The sequence below is a fragment of the Siphateles boraxobius genome, unplaced genomic scaffold, assembly GCF_051911475.1.
Source record: "Siphateles boraxobius isolate OS27281-9 unplaced genomic scaffold, OSU_SipBor_1 3, whole genome shotgun sequence".
Lineage (NCBI taxonomy): Eukaryota > Metazoa > Chordata > Actinopteri > Cypriniformes > Leuciscidae > Siphateles > Siphateles boraxobius.
The window spans coordinates 4,246,196-4,262,542 of record NW_027508919.1 but is presented as its reverse complement, the minus strand read 5'-3'; the positions used below and the strand labels follow the sequence as shown (position 1 = coordinate 4,262,542).

Below are 16,347 nucleotides of genomic sequence, written 5' to 3'. Positions count from 1 at the left end.
TGAAATAGGCTTGTACAGCCACTAGATGGCACTGATGCATGTAGATTTAATTTTTGCAACTGTTACCTAGCAACAAGGCCAACACACCCGACTCTTCTCAGAGGACGCGACATGATACAGACCCATGAATTAATAAACTATTTTTATGTGTTGTGGGTTAGAAACGGGTTAATTGTGCTTGTACATTGGTAACTAAGACTATTTGTACTTTGAGAATGCCTCCATGGCAATTAAATTTACTTAGAATTTAACCGTGAAAAAAGTCCAGTTCGTTAATTACAGTAAAATTGTCCAACTAGCTGATTAAAAGTCATGGACAGCGACAGTCCTCAAAAACAGATGTCAGAACCTCGTATCTTCGTGGAGAGAACTTTGGCTTTAATCAAACCAGATGCCATCAATAAAACTGACGAAATTGAGGACATTATTCTTCAATCTGGATTTACAATTTTGCAGGTAAGATACGTACGTTAAGTGGAAAGGCAATGCACATTTGTACTAAATACTTTACATGATGCTCAAGATGTTTTCTGATAATTGACACGCACTAATTTTAGTTAACGTTATATTGTAAACCCAAGACACTACGTGATGTCTGCTGCCACTAATTGATGGAGGCTGATGAAATCATGTAGCTCTAGTTTTTAACTGATAGTTCACTCCAAAATTATAATTACTTACTCCCTCAAGTTGTTCCAAACCTGTTTGTTTCATCTGCTGAACACAAAATAGATTTTGAAGAATATGGGTAACCAGACAGTTGACTGTAGCCATTGACATCCATAGTAGGAACAAAATACTGTTTGGTGACCAATTCTTTAAAATATCTTGTTCAGCAGAAAAAATAAACTCATACAGGTTTGGCACAACTTGAGAACGAGTAAATGGCAATATGACCATTTTTTTGGGTGAACTATCCTTTAAGCAACAGCAGAAATATACTATCGCTTTATTAACTAACAGCTCATATTTTGTGGGCAATGATTTCATTTAGCCAGATTTGCATTCTTGTCTCCCATTTTACAGAAAAGGCGCCTTCAACTGAGTCCAGAGCAATGCAGTGATTTCTATGCGGAGCATTATGGGAAGCTGTATTTTCCCCATCTGACCGCCTACATGAGCTCCGGACCAGTGGTTGCTCTCGCACTGGCCCGACACCAGGCTATTGCCACCTGGAAAGCCATAATGGGACCAGTCAGCAGTATAAAGGCTAGAGAGACACATCCTGACTGGTAATGAATGTAATTGAATGAATCTTCTCTCTAGTATGCCGGTGGTTTAATAATTAATTGCTGACTTATGAAGCTAAATTCTCATCTCACCATTTTGTGTTCCTTTCAAACTCCAGGCCAAATAAATGTATACTTTTGTGGATTTTATGCACTTCGGGCTAATAATTTACAAAGCTGATATTCATTGGAGTGCCTCAATCAATCGCATATCTCAGTTCTGTCATTGCAACAAGTCTATATTCAAAATGCATACGTGTCATGTTTCAAAGTAACAGTCAATTTTTTTTCTCTCTCTCTTTCTGGGAAATGCAAATCAACACTGAATGTCACCATCAGTCTGAGAGCTAGACTGGGCACGTGTGACCTGCGCAATGCTGTGCATGGCAGTGATTCCTTCTCTGCTGCTGAGAAGGAGATCAGGTTCATGTTTCCCAACTGTGAGTGAATCTAACTCTGAACAAATTAGTTTAATAAACAATATTCGAAAGTATAATACAAATAAGATTTCTATTTCAGCTGTGATTGAACCCATTCCTATGGGAGATGCTGCCAAAGATTACCTGAGCAGGTATGTTAGCCCAACACTTCTCACTGGACTGACGGAGCTGTGCAAGAAAAAGCCAATGGACCCCTTTGTAAGTGTATCTTTTCATAAAGGTATTTAAAAAATAATTAGGTATTTGGTAACTTTATTTACAGTGTTATTTTTACACTCTTAAATAGTGTTGCTGAATCTTTTTAGAATTTTTTTTTTAATACTACTATAGGGTTATGAGGGTTTGGTTTAGGGTTAATTCTATTATGCATAATTTATAGTTATTACTACAATAACATCATGTTACATATAGTTACTGTAGTAATAACTATAAATTATTACTATAAATCACATAATTGGTTTAGGGTTCATTTCATGTAATTGTGCATAATTTATAGTTATTACTACAGTCAAGTCACCTTAATTTATGTAGCGCTTTTAACAATATAGATTGTTTCAAGGCAGCTTTACATTGATAATAGGAAATTAAAGTTACATAGATTGTTTTGCCTTTACAGCAGCTCTAGAATAAAGTTTATTGTCACGCTAAAGTTAGTTTTGTTTGATTCACTTCTGTCGCAACAATCATTGGTTATTAACATAAGGGGCCGCTAACACGACACCGTTCTAACAGAAAACCCTTAATGCGATCTGGCCGCTCATTTGCACAAAACAGTACCTGGTGGCTTGAGAACGCAAACCATGAAATGGGTTCCAAGGTACAAGCCTTGAAAAATGTACAATACTGATTTTTTTATCGCTTCCGCGTAGCCACGTGAACCGGAATTATTGCAACAACGTTTTATCTGTACAGAGGTAAAGGGAATGGAAGGAGGCCTTCACAGGGGTGAGACTAGTTGACACTTCAAGGGTTAGTTCAACCAAAAATGAAAATTATGTCATTAATGACTCACCCTCATGTCGCTCCAAGCCCGTAAGACCTCCGTTCATCTTCAGAAAACAGTTTAAGATATTTTAGATTTAGTCCGAGAGCGTTCTGTCCCTCCATTGAAAATGTATGAACGGTATACTGTCCTTGTCCAGAAAGGAAATAAAGACATCATCAAAGTAGTCCATGTGACATCAGTGGGTTAGTTAGAATTTTTTGAAGCATCGGAAATACATTTTGGTCCATAAATAACAAAAACTAGGACTTTATTCAGCATTGTATTCTCTTCCGGTTCTGTTGTGGATCCGCGTTCATTGACGCTGCTGACGTAAGACGAGCTGACGTGTGTCTGGTGCGCCCGAGCTTCGTTTACAGTCTGAGGGAGACGCACGCTGGAAACAAAACAATCTTCACAAACATGTCTAAGGATTTCCACACAGAGGAAGACTTGCATTTTTTTGCCCAGCCATATTTATTTGAACCCGAATACACGGACGCACCAGATACACGTCAGCAGCGTCTTACGTCATCAGCGTCACTGCGGACTCGTGAACGCGGATCCCCAACAGAACCGGAAGAGAATACAATGCTGAATAAAGTCGTAGTTTTTGTTAATTTTGGACCAAAATGTATTTCCGATGCTTCAGAAAATTCTAACTAACCCACTGATGTCACATGGACTACTTTGATGATGTCTTTATTTCCTTTCTGGACAAGGACAGTATACCGTTCATACATTTTCAATGGAGGGACAGAACGCTCTCGGACTAAATCTAAAATATCTTAAACTGTGTTCTGAAGATGAACGGAGGTCTTACAGGCTTCGAGCGACATGAGGGTGAGTCATTAATGACATCATTTTCATTTTTGGGTGAACTAACCCTTTCAGGACTGCGTTGTCGTCGTGTCCAGGCGCTGGTCCTTCATCAGATCCGGATACGGCCTGGATCCGGCGGACTGCGATAAACCTCGGGATAAACAGAGAGACTAATATTAGCGTAGACGCCATCCTTCTTATGATGTAACCAGTACATCAGGATTTATGGGAAGTGTTCCCGGTTCCGGCTGACCTAATCTATGAAGCCTAACATTGAATTATAGAAGTCTATAATGTGTTGTGTACGCTAGGCCAAAGAGATATGTTTTTAGTCTAGATTTGAACTGGCAGTGTGTGTCTGCTTCCCGGACAATGTTAGGAAGACTGTTCCAAAGATTTGGTGCTAAATGGGACAGGAGCCTACATGTATAATGATGTTGCATGTAGTTACTGTAGTAATAACTATAAATTATGCATAATTACTGTACATGAAATGAACCCTCATCCTAACCTAAAAAGATTCGCTAACACTTTATTTTTAATTACTACTATAATAATTGTTAGTACTGTATACTGTTACTAAGTATACTGTACTTAAATGTATAAATACACTAACACTGACACCTTAAAATAAAGTGTAACCAAAGATTCTTTAAAATATATAATGCTTTTTTTTCCCAAAAGAAAAGGTCAGAGTTTAGGAATTACATGGGGACAAATAAATAATGACATAATTTAAATTTCTGGGTGAATAATTTCTGAACCTGAAAACTGTAATGCCTTTTGTCACCCTGTGCTCAATTGTTCAAAAGAAATTCAATTGGATTTCAGCTATCAGATTGGATCAGATATTGAAAATGGGTTGTTCAAAAGAAGAAAAATAGTATTCTGAAATCAGATTAGATCATAATCTAATCATGGTTTTCCTCTTTATCACACCTTCAGTATGTGTTCAAACTTTTTAGGATTGGGATACCTTTGATCCCAAAAAAAATCTGGACTATCCTGATCCCAGATGATGGTTGAATTCTGGATGGATTTCAGGAACAAACACTATAAAAATGGTTACAACAATAATTAACAATACAATAAACATTTGCATCATGCTGTATATATAGATTTATATTTTACATTTTATTTGTTTAACCGTTACATTGATAAAGTAGTAGACTATCAATTAAAACTTTCAGTAAAATAAAGTAAAAAAAATTAACCCCCAAAACAGCTCAATATCAAACAAAAACAGCCATTTATGGCTGTATATTAATTATAATGAAATGATCAAAAGAAGGTTCTAACAATTGCATCCCTTATTGCATGTATATTTATTTGTATTGTTTTATTGTGCTGTTTTCTCTCTTCAAATAAAAATACTTAGTGATCCCATGCTGACTATTGGATCTGTTGTTCTTTATACAGCTAGTAGCCTGCATTGTTATATGTAGTCCCATGTAGGTGATCCAATCTAATGTTGCTTTATAAAACTGGATCCTGAGTAAAATGGATTACCTGATCCTGGAAAACAAGGATTTCCAAATATGAATCATTCTGATTCAGATTAAATTTTTTGAACAACTGCGTCCTTGATTTTCTGATGTATCTATTTGCTATTTACTCATTTATTTTTGTACTGTATTATTTTTCTTTACAGACATGGCTTGCTGACTGGCTGATGAATAATAACCCAAATAAGCCCAAAATATGTGATGGAACAGTAGTAAAGGAGGCAGCCTGATTTGTTTGTCAAGCAACAAGAATTTACCAACAAGTTACTGTCTTGATCTATTTTGGGTGTTTTTCTCATATCATTCAAACTGCTTTATAAAATAAAATGTTTATAAACAATGTTATTTAACCCTTGATTTACTGTGCTATCAAATGTATGTTTGCTTATGTCATGGTTAATTTAACTGTAAGATACAATAGCAAATGTACAGTATCTTTGTCACCGATTAGTACAACAGTAGAAGGCCTATTCTTCCGTCATCTCTCAATAAATCGTGATTTTTTTATATATTTTTTTACCCTTCTGATGGCGATAAACAAACATTCAACACACAATCAATGTTTAATGTGAATCACTCTTTAGACTGAAATATAATTATACGACCTCAACAACAAAATGAACGTTAGCATGCTAATATTCAAATGCCTATTGCAAATGTATATGTAACCTTCGTACTACTATTTTGACGAAGCATAGCCAATACAAACGGCTGTTTCTTGCATTATCTTCTTTGCGGGTTGCTTCTAAAAATATATATACACACTTAATTTTATGAACAAGTGGTCAACATGTTTATAACCAAACAAGAACAAAGACTTCTTCCCCCACTCGACACGAAGGTTCAGAAGAAGCGCGTTTGGGGGAGGATTTCTGTGACGTGTAAAAGACATATTTAATTGGCTGTCAGATTGATAGGCGTTCGAAGTCATCCAATCAAATTTGCCCTTACTAAAATTCCTTTATCTACCATCCAGTAATATAAAACCAACCGCTTGTCGGCGCAATAAGGAAGGGCCCACACCGCGGAAAGCGTTCCACGGAGACTTTTCACTTGCTGCTTTTAAGGTAAAGTATTTACGATCAAATTACGAATTTGTTAGCCCCAGTTTGTGTATTTAGTTTTGTTAACCGTCATATTTAATTCTAGGCAAGTAAAGCTGTGTATTTATTAATTATAACAACGATATGTTTACATTCTCGTTGCGAATGAGAATGTAACCGCCGCTGTTCAAAATGGTGGTGCTTGTGCGTTACATAAGGCGCTTCCTTTTGTAACATTACACGTTTTCTGCAGTTTTAGGTTTTTACATTAAACTACCACCATGTCAGACGCCGAGCAGCAGTATATGGAGACCTCAGAAAACGGCCACGAGGGCGAGGACGATCTGAACGGAGCCGGGCAGTACGAGGAGGGCAACGGGAGCGCACAGGCCGGGGCGCAGGGAGACGCCGGTGCGGACGAAACGGCCGGGGATGAAGACGAAACTAGTGCATCGGATGGCGGGCAAATTGACGCGAGCAAAGGAGAGGAAGATGCGGGGTATGTTCGAGGAATAATTGTGCTAAATTCTCCGATATAAAATCCTTTGTTCCTTCCGTCTTTGTTGGCGCCATGTGTCTTTTTTTTGTAGGGGGATGGGCGAATTTGGTGAATTGAGCATAAAGATACGTTTTAAAATTCAGGGTTTACTTAGGCGTACGTGTCTGTGTTTTTGTGCGTTTAAAATGTATATGTGTTGTATTGCGATTTTTATTTCCGTTTATTAGTAACGTTATAGGTAAAGTGGGTTTTTTTTAATGCAAAAAATGGAGAAATTGTGAAATCTGCGCTTCCACGCCACCTCCTGGTCTGACTCCTTTTTTCTGCCTCCTTTCCTCAGGAAAATGTTTGTTGGGGGGCTCAGCTGGGACACTAGTAAAAAGGATCTTAAAGACTACTTCTCTAAATTTGGAGAGGTGACAGACTGCACCATCAAAATGGACCCTAACACTGGACGATCAAGGGGATTTGGGTTTATTCTTTTTAAAGAGCCAGCCAGTGTAGATAAGGTAAGCTTTGGTACTTAGGAAAACCTATATTGTTGTGATGTAGATAACCATCGAAGACTCACAAATTCCTCTATTTTGCACAGGTTTTAGCACAAAAAGAGCACAGATTGGATGGACGACAGATTGACCCTAAGAAAGCGATGGCGATGAAGAAAGAACCTGTTAAGAAGATCTTTGTTGGTGGACTGAACCCTGAAACTACAGAAGAGAGGATCCGCGAGTATTTTGGTGCATTTGGCGAGGTATTGGAGCGTTCCTTTTTAGACTTTTTAATGCTTTGTAGTTTGTTTAACACCAGATTACAAAAATTGAAGATATTCACAATCTATTATGTTTTACTTTGAAAATATGCATTCATTTGTTTTTGTAAAAATAATAAAATGATCAAGTGTATATACTGCCAATGTAAAAGCTTTGTCTGTAGTTGTCTCTTCTGCATTTTGAGCGTGTGCATTTGTAAACGCGTTTATTTATTGTCTCTGCAGATTGAGACTATCGAACTTCCGATGGATCCAAAGACAAATAAGAGGAGAGGGTTTGTCTTCATTACCTTCAAGGATGAAGAGGCTGTCAAGAAAGTTCTGGAAAAGAAATATCACAACGTCAGTGGAACCAAGGACACAAATGGAAAAGAAGGCCTTGTGAGTGTTTCCAGTGTGACCAGTTTACTGATAAATGTGATAAGTCTTCAAGGTTGTTGTTCATATTTTGACATTATATTAATGGCAAGAATAAAGGGGTAGTACAATGTAAAATTTTATTCAATACAAAATATTTTCAGCATTGATTTTAGTGGCAGTGTTTTATGACTCATTCATTATTCACTCAATTGTCTTTTCTTTCTCCCAGTGCGAGATCAAGATTGCACAGCCTAAGGAAGTGTATCAGCAGCAGCAGTACGGGGGTCGCTTTGGAGGAGGAGGAGGAGGAGGAAGAGGAAGGGGGCGTGGAGGTTCGTAAAGCCTAACGTCTATCTCCTGTTGGACTTTCTCATCTGCCACTCAAACTGTTGGCTGCGTTAGTCTGTGTAAAGTTTAACTAGATAATGACTGCATGTTTATCAAATATGCACTGATCTGCAACCGCAAAACAACTCTGTACAGTCGCCCTTGTCTATCTGTATATAAATCGAATGCAGGCTAGTTTAAACAAACTTTCTGAATCTAGATGTCTTCTAAATTAAGGCCTGGTTTCACAGACAGGGTTTAGATTAGGCCTTAGTTCAATTAGGATATTTACATAGCTTTTATAAACATGCCTTAAAATATTACTGATGTGCATCTTGAGACAAAACAATGGCTCTGACATATTTTAAGAATTACTAGTGAAAGTTGCTTTCAGTTAAAACTGATCAAACATGCACTTTAATCTGAGACTAGGCTTAAAAGGGTAGTTCACCCAAAATGAAAATTGTCATTACTTATCCTTACAAAGAAATTCATACAGGTTTGGAACAAATTTAGTGTGAGTAAATGATAACAGAATATTAATTTTTGGGTGAGCTATCCCTTTAAGCCTTGTCTGTGAAACCAGGGGCTAATGTTAAACATTTGTAATTCAAATAACAAATTCTGAATGAGATTATAGCCCTATTCGGACGGGACTAGTTTAACATGGAGAGGTGGGGTAAAGTAGTAATTACCAGAGCTTCTGTGTTGTTTTTTTAGTCCAGTCCAAATGTGCCATCTCATAATCTTTATGGACCATGTCAGTAAACATTACGGCGACTTTAACCTTCAGTAAAAAGGTCCCGAAAAATGACTTTAGGTAATGCTAATCTCGTGCGAATAGACCCGCTGTGATGTATGTAAATATTTCGCCATTTCCTGTTTAGAAGTAGTTTTCCGCGTTTTTTTCAAGAATGGAGACGCTTAAAAGCATTCAGTTGCGATCTCGATGCTGGGACAAACTCAAGTGTTTTCCACATACCATTCAGATCAGACACAAGATCGAAAGCACTTGTTAGAGGCACGAAACATCTTTTAGCGTTAGGTAAGTGCCTATTACCAACACAATCCAATCTGAAGTTACTTAGTACATCGTTCGACCGGACATAACTGTTTTATATATATATATATATATATGTGTGTTTGCGCACGTGATATCAGGAAGCAACGTAATACGCACATGACGACAGGAGGGTGACGGCGATGCGCAAATCGAGTTACTCCTCCCACTTCTGCTAGTTTTACTGAGATATCTTATTGCGAATTGGCCTTTAATATTACAGACGTCCTGTGGTAAAATTGCATTACTCCATCTACCCTCGTAAAGTTAATCCCGTCCGAATAGGGCTTTTGTATTGCTCGCATATAGATATTTTTTCTTTTTCCTTATATGTGAAAGCTTCAGATTTTATCCATCTTAAAAGATTTGGCTGATCTCAAATCTGTTCTAATACCCCACAAAGCTTAAGTATAGACCAATTGCTTTATGGTTTAAGTCGCTTACAGACATGGTGTTTGAAATGGTTTCTTTTGTTTTATAGGCCAGGGCCAGAACTGGAATCAGGGCTACAACAACTACTGGAATCAAGGCTATGGTAACCAGGGTTACGGCTACGGCGGACAGCAAGGTTACGGTGGATACGGAGGCTACGGCAACTACGATTACTCCGGAGGCTACTACGGCTACGGCGGAGGATATGACTACAGTAAGCACTGATTGACCTTGGGGTTTCCCCACCGTCCCCATTGGGTTCTTGTGAATACGAGGGACTCAAGTTCCTTTCTCTGCTCTTCTCTTACCCCCCTAGACCAGGGCAATACAAGCTATGGAAAAACTCCAAGACGTGGGGCTCACCAGAGTAGCTACAAGCCATACTGATCATGTGTAGTTAAGGTATGAACTTTAACTTTTTTCCCACCACTCATGGTAAGGTTAATTTAATTATCGCTCCATTACCAATTCATCTCCATTGACCCAGCCGAACTATAAGGCCGATAGAACGAACCGTTTGGGGAGGGTTGTAGTGATACAGTAGGGTTGTAGTGGTAGATCATGATAGGCCCCATCTCTTCACTTCATTTTTTTTCTTTTTTTTTTTTTTTCTTCTAATATAAAATACATGTGGTGTTAATGTGATTTAAAAGCAACTAAATCTGTGTTTTCTCTCTTAAAGGTCGTAAAGCTACCGAGCAGGAACCAGCCGTCTGGTCACAGTGAACATTGGGGTCTTTTACTTTTGGAAGCTGGCAGAATCTGGACTTCTGCATCATTTTGTACAGAAAACATAAGGAACTGGGGGGGTGGGGTGCAAATGTCACTTGTCACATTTGTTTTATTTTTTTTTTATTTTTTTGTGTCCTTTTACATTTCCAGAGATGGAAGTGTTATTTTTTTACTGTACTTTTTGGTACCTTTTTGATTCTAATGTATTGTATGGTTGTATTTTACATCATGGCTGTGTCTACCACATCTAGACTCGGAGCTCTCAAAATGCATTCAAAATAAACAAGTTTTGGTTAATTTTTCTTTTAGTGTTTTTAGATTATATTATTTTTCCTGTCACCTGTGCTCTGTGTTGCAAAGTTGCATGGCTTCAAGGTGAGATGAAAAGGGATTTCCTAACGATTGTAAGCTTGTCCATTGAAATCTGTTAGTGGCAAGTCTTGACAAGTGTTTTTTGTTTGTTTTTTTTTTTCCTCTTTTTTTTTTTTTTTCTCCTGCTTTTAAGGAGATTTCCTCCTGTCTTGTTAGATATTTAAGAGTGGCTTTAATAGTGATTAAACTATACCTCAAAACATACACAGGTAATTGTAACATGATTCTTTCTCGAAACACTGGATACACATTCCTCCAGTGTCTTGGACAAATTTCAAGAAATAAACTTGATTTTTAAGATGTCTATTGTATGTCTAATGCTTTTGCATTCAATCTCCACATTGAAGTTAGTTTTTCTGAACCATCAACCTGTAGTTTGCATTTTGAAGAAGTTAGTATGTCTAAGAAATCCTTGTAAGATATAATATTACAGTGACTGTAAACTAGGTCACTGTAAGAGGTTGAGAGTTCCGTCAAGTTTGTTTTCTAAAGTTAGCTGGCCAATAAATGTAGAATAGAAAAAGGCTTTGGTTAAACTGCCAGTTTGTATCCAAACATGACAGTAATTGGTCTTGGAACGCAGCCCAAAAGAACATGTATGGATAAAACTGCTTGTTCCAAACTTAACCTGTGAGATAGAGAAGTTACTGCAGCGCATGCATCTTTCATTTCTGCTTTTGCTACAACTTGAAAGTCTATTTAAAACAGCAGTTAACTTTCCCAATTCCAGAATGTTTTCCCTTGAACTAATAATATGCCTTTTTTGAGTGAGTTTTAAGTTAAAAAATTCTATAAGCGAGTCCAAATGTGCCATGGCATGGTGTGTGTGTGGTTACAGCATCTACCAGTAGAAGCCATTGTTACAAGCCTAATCTAGACGTATATGTCATAATCTCTTTAGAAGTGTGGGGTCAGTAAGAGTCACGAAAGTGACAGTAAAGGCATTTACAATATTACAAAAGACTTCTAGTTCAAAGAAATGCTGTATTTTCTATAATCCTGATGATTGTTTTCACAATTTCCACAAAAATATTAAGCAGCACAACTATTTTTGATATTGATATGAAAAAATATCAGCATATTAGAATGATTTCTGAAGGACGGAGTAATGATGCTGAAAATTCAGCTTTGATCACAGACATCAGTTATATTTTATCAAATAAATGGAGCCTTGGTGAGTGAGACTTTTCAAAAACATAAAATCTAACCACCCCCAAAGTTGACCATCATTTGGCCACTTATATCTTCTGTTTTGCTCCAAAACAATCATAATTTACTTAATGGTATATTTTTTCATGCCAATTCTTTGCTGTTGTTGTGTTCCATGACAACCATAATATCTACTTGTAAATTGTTTTGCCTGGCAAGCACTGGCATTTCCTTTTGTAAATGCAAATCTATCTAGCAGAGTGAAGTTACCATGATTTTTGTAGGCAAGTTTTGAAACCAAGATCATTAGAATGCAGTTTCCCAATATGTAATTTTCCTTAGCCTTTTGCACAAACTCCAAATTTATCAAAGGACGAGTATTTTCTCATTTTTTTATTTCAATCAAAATAATAAAACCTGAGGAAATCCAGGCAAATGAAACACCAGGAAAACCCTGAGGGGACACGGTGGTGTACATCTATGTTCTGATGTGCTTTTCCAGGCGAAACACCAAACATATGCAACAGACATTCATTTGGCATTTAATCGTCCTATACCATTAAACAATGAACAATGTTTGCTGAGATATAATGCTCAGAAATTAGAGATTTTGCCATGGTTTTGTCCTGGCTCACACATAATGCTACATTTTCTTAAAAAAAAAAAAAAAAAAGGTAGAAAGTACCATATGTACAATAAAGAACTTTAAAATACCACAACTTACAAACAATCATGTTTTTTTTCTGGTAAACGTTGAACATATACTTTTAATCAAAAGAAAAAGACACCCTCTGGGGGTTTAGCTCATTAAAAAGCCCATTAATCTGGTGAATATGTGATGTCCGCTGATTGTGAGGTAAGTAGCATCATCCCGACAGATAAAATAGAGAGCTCTTCACAGGAGGTAGATGAAAGACTCAAATGTCCATCTCAAACTGGTTGTCATCAGCTTTAAAAAAAAAAAAAAAAAGAAATAGAGAGGTTGGTTCTTTGAGTTTGAATGGAGAAACCTTGAAAATCCAGGTTCTAAAAAGGTTCTATATAAAACCTTATAGGGTTCTGTCAGGTGCTTCATATAGAACCTTTTAGGGGTTCCCATCATGGTATCATTTAATGGATTTAGTTTTAATTCATTCATTTTTTATTTTAATTAAATGTTATGGATCAAACAGCTCATAAACATATTTACCACTAAAAAAAGAGAGAAAAGAAATCATCGGTTAAACATGAAAGCTTTTTTGCTTAATGGCTACATATAGAACCCACTGAACCTTGTTTTCCAAAGAGTACAGAATATACTGAAATTAATTTGTTTCAGGAGAAAACTGAGGGCTTAATGTTTCCTGGAAATATTATCACAGAACAGGTTTTCTTTCTTTCTTTTTCTGGAGCAGACAGCAACATTACCTGGCAGATCCTTCTCCTCCTCCAACTCCTCTTTGAGTTCCTGCAGTTTGGACATTGGATGGTGTGAAGGAACGGTCACTCCGGGAATCTGGGGCAAACAACAGGGTGGGGTCCGGGCAATGGGAGAGTTCCTACAGTCCAGGAGGAACTTTCTGTCATAAATGATCCGAGTTCCTGGAGGAGGGATAGGACATGTATTATAGCAACCAATCACATGACTAGGGAAACATATTTACATTCTAGGCTGCTGACGATCACGTGTGAGAAAACAACAAATCTAGGATTCAAGTAAAATGTGTTGGCACTTAAAAGCAATCATTGAAATGTGGCTTTAAAGTCAGACGTATGGTTTTCTTGGGATTTTACCAAACGAACAGCAATTCTAATCTATTTAACAAAATAAAAGGAAGATAGCAACTAACTCGATGTGCCACTTAACACGCCCATGCTATTAGACAGCAAACAAACACTCAAATGTTTGACATTTTGCAAGTGAAAAGAAGTTCTCAAGCTCCCTCGATAAAAATGGGGTGAACTGAATTGCAGGACTCAGCACCTCCCATTTTAGTTCCAGGAAATTTGAGCACGTCTGCACGTGAGAATGCCGAGCCACGGGGAAACACAGCGTAGCAGATGAGTTTAACCTCGTGTTTAAACTTGCATCGCTTAACTAGCCCTAGATTAGATTGTTTTCTGACTTAAGAACTGTTAAGTAGTGAGTCTCTGTTGTAGTTGAAGGCAGCTATACTGTACCCAGTACTGGCTGAAAAACATGTTACGCAACTTTTGCTATTCAGTGCAATGTGTTCTGGACAAAAGAGGGTTGAGAGAGGAGGGGGAGGGGTAGGGTGTGGACGGAGACGGGACAGGGGTTGGACGAACAGTGGTCACAACTGGGAGCTGCTCTGGCCAGTGGAATGCAGGGAGAACTAACCAACAGTTTCTGCAGGACTTTGTTCTGCTGAAGTGTGTTTTTCAACATCTCAGAGTTCGAGAAAGTGAAAGGTTTTAAAATGCAGGGGGGGGAAGAATATAGCCTAAGTGTGCAATTTGTTTAGGTTAAAAGCATCCGTTTTCACCCCCAGTCCCCCCTGAATCAACAATCAAAATGTGAAATTATGTAGAAAGAAAATGAAATTATATATGCACTTTTATGCCCGGTTTCACAGACAAGGCTAGTCCCAGACTAAAATACATGCTTGAGCTGTTTTAACTGAAAGCAACATGCACTGGCATATCTTAAAATGTGCCGGTAGCATTGTTTTGTCTCAAGATGCACACCAGTAATATTTTGTTTTAATAGAATATTTAACTATTATTTTTTATTGTGACAATTTAGCACAATCTCCCCCCAAATTATAATTTTTTTAGTATTCTTTTTTATATATATATTAAAAAAAAGTACTTTAAATGATATATAATGTAGTTTCCATAATTGTAGATGGAATTATGGGCTGTCAAGATGTAAACAAAAAAGTCCTAAAAACAGGCTTTATTTCTTTTGTTTTGTGGAGTGAAATGCAATCCGTACACATTTTTGGCAGAGATTCACAGCAAGCCTAAAGAGAGTAAGTAAATATAGTTATATATATATATATATATGCATGTACGTGTATGCACATGCCTCTGATCTGTTATTTTTTTTTATTGTTATTCTGCGGTGAGGGAACCGTCCATGATACAGTGGCCCCAATGAACTCGTTTTCCAGAGCACAGAGTTCTGTTATTCCTGAAATCCACAACAGCTGGGAAGGAGGAGGGGCGTTTCTAAGAATGGCCTCCTCCTCTGAATGTGCTACAGTTACAGCCACATGCGAAAGATATTCTAGCGAGGGACAAAGGAGATTGAGAAACATGTGTCCTGCCTAGAAATAAAAGGGTCATGTGTTTGTTTTTCACATGATTAGATTAACTCAATGCCTAGTACCATTTTGGGGACATGCAAGTCGCAAATCAGATAACCAGACATTGTTACATAACAAGACACATGGCAGTTGGGCTATCTTGCTGCAGACGGTCCATAAATTACTAACTTGTTGTGCATAACAAACGTTTGCGTAGCAACATGAATTTAGTACCAGTTAAACAATTCACATCTCACATCTTTACAATTTAATAACATAAACAGAAGTTTTATTTTTCATTTACCTGTTAAAATACATGCTCATCCCCTAGTTTAATGCAACAACAAAAAGAAGCTTTATTTAATTAAAACACGGGTCTATGCTATATATTAATGCAAGCCAAGCTTAAAAATCATTTCATTTTGTAAGTTGTAACACCATTAGTTTAACCAACAAGAAATTAATCTTTAGTGACTTTGAAAACGGTATAAGTGTTTTAAAACGTGTTAATGGAATTACATATTTTGAATAAGTACATTTCCTTGCTCCATTTGATATACAACGTCCACACAAGTGTTTTGTTTTGTAATGGGGGATGTCAAAATATGTTTCAACATACAGCTTAAACCATTCCAAGATGGTTTGCTGGTCTTAGCTGGGTTAGCTGGTTAAAGTTGCTCTCCCAAGTTCCCAAAAATCCACCTAAACCCAACAAACAGACCACACTGGGAGCCCATGTAGCTAAGATCTCAGGCTGGTTTAAGTTATTTCCCCTATAGAAGAATAAAAGATACACAATATTCATCAAAATACATGTTCTTCACCTACCTACAACAACAAAAAAATAAACTGTACAGTCCTAAAAGGCATTCTTACCCCCAGGAGTGGTGGAGAAGAGTGTTCCTCCAGGGGTCTGACTGTAGCAGTCCGGGAGCTGAGACCAGTCTTTGAGGTGCAGCACGCGTGTGGGAATGGGGCAGCTCTTGCTCTGCTCTGTGTTGGCGGACATCGTGGATGAAATGCGCTCGAAACTTTTTGACACCAATACACGGTGATATATCAGGGCTCTAAAGGGTTTTTCTACCCAACAGCCGTCTGTATGCCGTGTCTGGTTTAACTTAGCTCAACAAAGTTTTAACAACATAAAAAGAATGCCACAGATATTTTGTAGAGTGTTGCAAACAGCGCTGGTCTTGTGATAGCCGATGAAGTAAGTGAGTGAGTGAGTGTCTGTCTGTCCGCAGGGCTGGAGCGCTCGGCTATTTAACAACAGAACAGACTACGTGACTCGCATCATGTGACAAACGAGACTTGAACAACAACAAAGACACATGCAGTTTTTTTTTGTTGTTGTTTTTTTTTACAAATCTTCTGC

At 37.6% G+C, this 16,347-nt stretch overlaps 3 protein-coding genes across 6 annotated transcripts; 2 read left to right on the top strand and 1 right to left on the bottom strand.

Annotated features, from left to right (window-relative positions):
- The first annotated feature begins 92 nt into the window (after positions 1-92).
- Positions 93-5,318, top strand: nme5 (NME/NM23 family member 5). Of its 3 annotated transcripts, XM_077247500.1 has the most exons (6): positions 93-188; positions 300-456; positions 1,027-1,232; positions 1,569-1,669; positions 1,749-1,867; positions 5,125-5,318. In XM_077247500.1, the coding sequence occupies exons 2-6, from the start codon at positions 313-315 to the stop codon at positions 5,206-5,208; spliced, it is 654 nt and encodes a 217-aa protein (XP_077103615.1). In that variant the 5' UTR covers positions 93-188; positions 300-312; the 3' UTR covers positions 5,209-5,318. The 3 variants fall into 3 exon arrangements, with proteins under 3 accessions (XP_077103615.1, XP_077103614.1, XP_077103616.1); XM_077247499.1 differs by lacking the exon at positions 93-188 and having other exon boundaries at positions 208-456; XM_077247501.1 differs by lacking the exons at positions 93-188; positions 5,125-5,318 and adding an exon at positions 4,439-4,618 and having other exon boundaries at positions 208-456.
- Positions 5,319-5,955: 637 nt separating this feature from the next.
- hnrnpaba (heterogeneous nuclear ribonucleoprotein A/Ba) lies at positions 5,956-10,876 on the top strand. 2 transcript variants are annotated; one of them, XM_077247496.1, is made up of 9 exons: positions 5,956-6,045; positions 6,275-6,520; positions 6,861-7,029; positions 7,113-7,271; positions 7,515-7,670; positions 7,879-7,981; positions 9,518-9,682; positions 9,785-9,870; positions 10,151-10,876. In XM_077247496.1, the coding sequence occupies exons 2-8, from the start codon at positions 6,303-6,305 to the stop codon at positions 9,853-9,855; spliced, it is 1,041 nt and encodes a 346-aa protein (XP_077103611.1). In that variant the 5' UTR covers positions 5,956-6,045; positions 6,275-6,302; the 3' UTR covers positions 9,856-9,870; positions 10,151-10,876. The 2 variants fall into 2 exon arrangements, with proteins under 2 accessions (XP_077103611.1, XP_077103612.1); XM_077247497.1 differs by lacking the exon at positions 9,785-9,870 and having other exon boundaries at positions 5,959-6,045.
- Positions 10,877-11,536: 660 nt separating this feature from the next.
- On the bottom strand, positions 11,537-16,212 carry eif4ebp3l (eukaryotic translation initiation factor 4E binding protein 3, like). Its single transcript, XM_077247502.1, has 3 exons — positions 15,849-16,212; positions 13,129-13,302; positions 11,537-12,670 (listed from the first exon to the last, which is right to left on the bottom strand). The coding sequence occupies exons 1-3, from the start codon at positions 15,979-15,981 to the stop codon at positions 12,639-12,641; spliced, it is 339 nt and encodes a 112-aa protein (XP_077103617.1). The 5' UTR covers positions 15,982-16,212; the 3' UTR covers positions 11,537-12,638.
- Between the last annotated feature and the right edge of the window lie 135 nt (positions 16,213-16,347).

Bases quoted from the DNA above. Each gene is read 5' to 3' on its own strand.
- eif4ebp3l (XM_077247502.1), bottom strand. From the start codon at position 15,981: ATGTCCGCCAACACAGAGCAGAGCAAGAGCTGCCCCATTCCCACACGC. The intron at 13,303-15,848 runs GTAAGAATGCCT...TCCCTCCTCCAG, and splicing joins CTTCTCCACCACTCCTGGGG to GAACTCGGATCATTTATGAC. The intron at 12,671-13,128 runs GTAATGTTGCTG...TTTTTTTTAAAG, and splicing joins GGAGGAGAAGGATCTGCCAG to CTGATGACAACCAGTTTGAG.
- nme5 (XM_077247500.1), top strand. From the start codon at position 313: ATGGACAGCGACAGTCCTCAAAAACAGATGTCAGAACCTCGTATCTTC. The intron at 1,233-1,568 runs GTAATGAATGTA...TGTCACCATCAG, and splicing joins AGAGAGACACATCCTGACTG to TCTGAGAGCTAGACTGGGCA. The intron at 1,670-1,748 runs GTGAGTGAATCT...TTTCTATTTCAG, and splicing joins CAGGTTCATGTTTCCCAACT to CTGTGATTGAACCCATTCCT.
- hnrnpaba (XM_077247496.1), top strand. From the start codon at position 6,303: ATGTCAGACGCCGAGCAGCAGTATATGGAGACCTCAGAAAACGGCCAC. The intron at 6,521-6,860 runs GTATGTTCGAGG...TCCTTTCCTCAG, and splicing joins AAAGGAGAGGAAGATGCGGG to GAAAATGTTTGTTGGGGGGC. The intron at 9,683-9,784 runs GTAAGCACTGAT...TTACCCCCCTAG, and splicing joins CGGCGGAGGATATGACTACA to ACCAGGGCAATACAAGCTAT.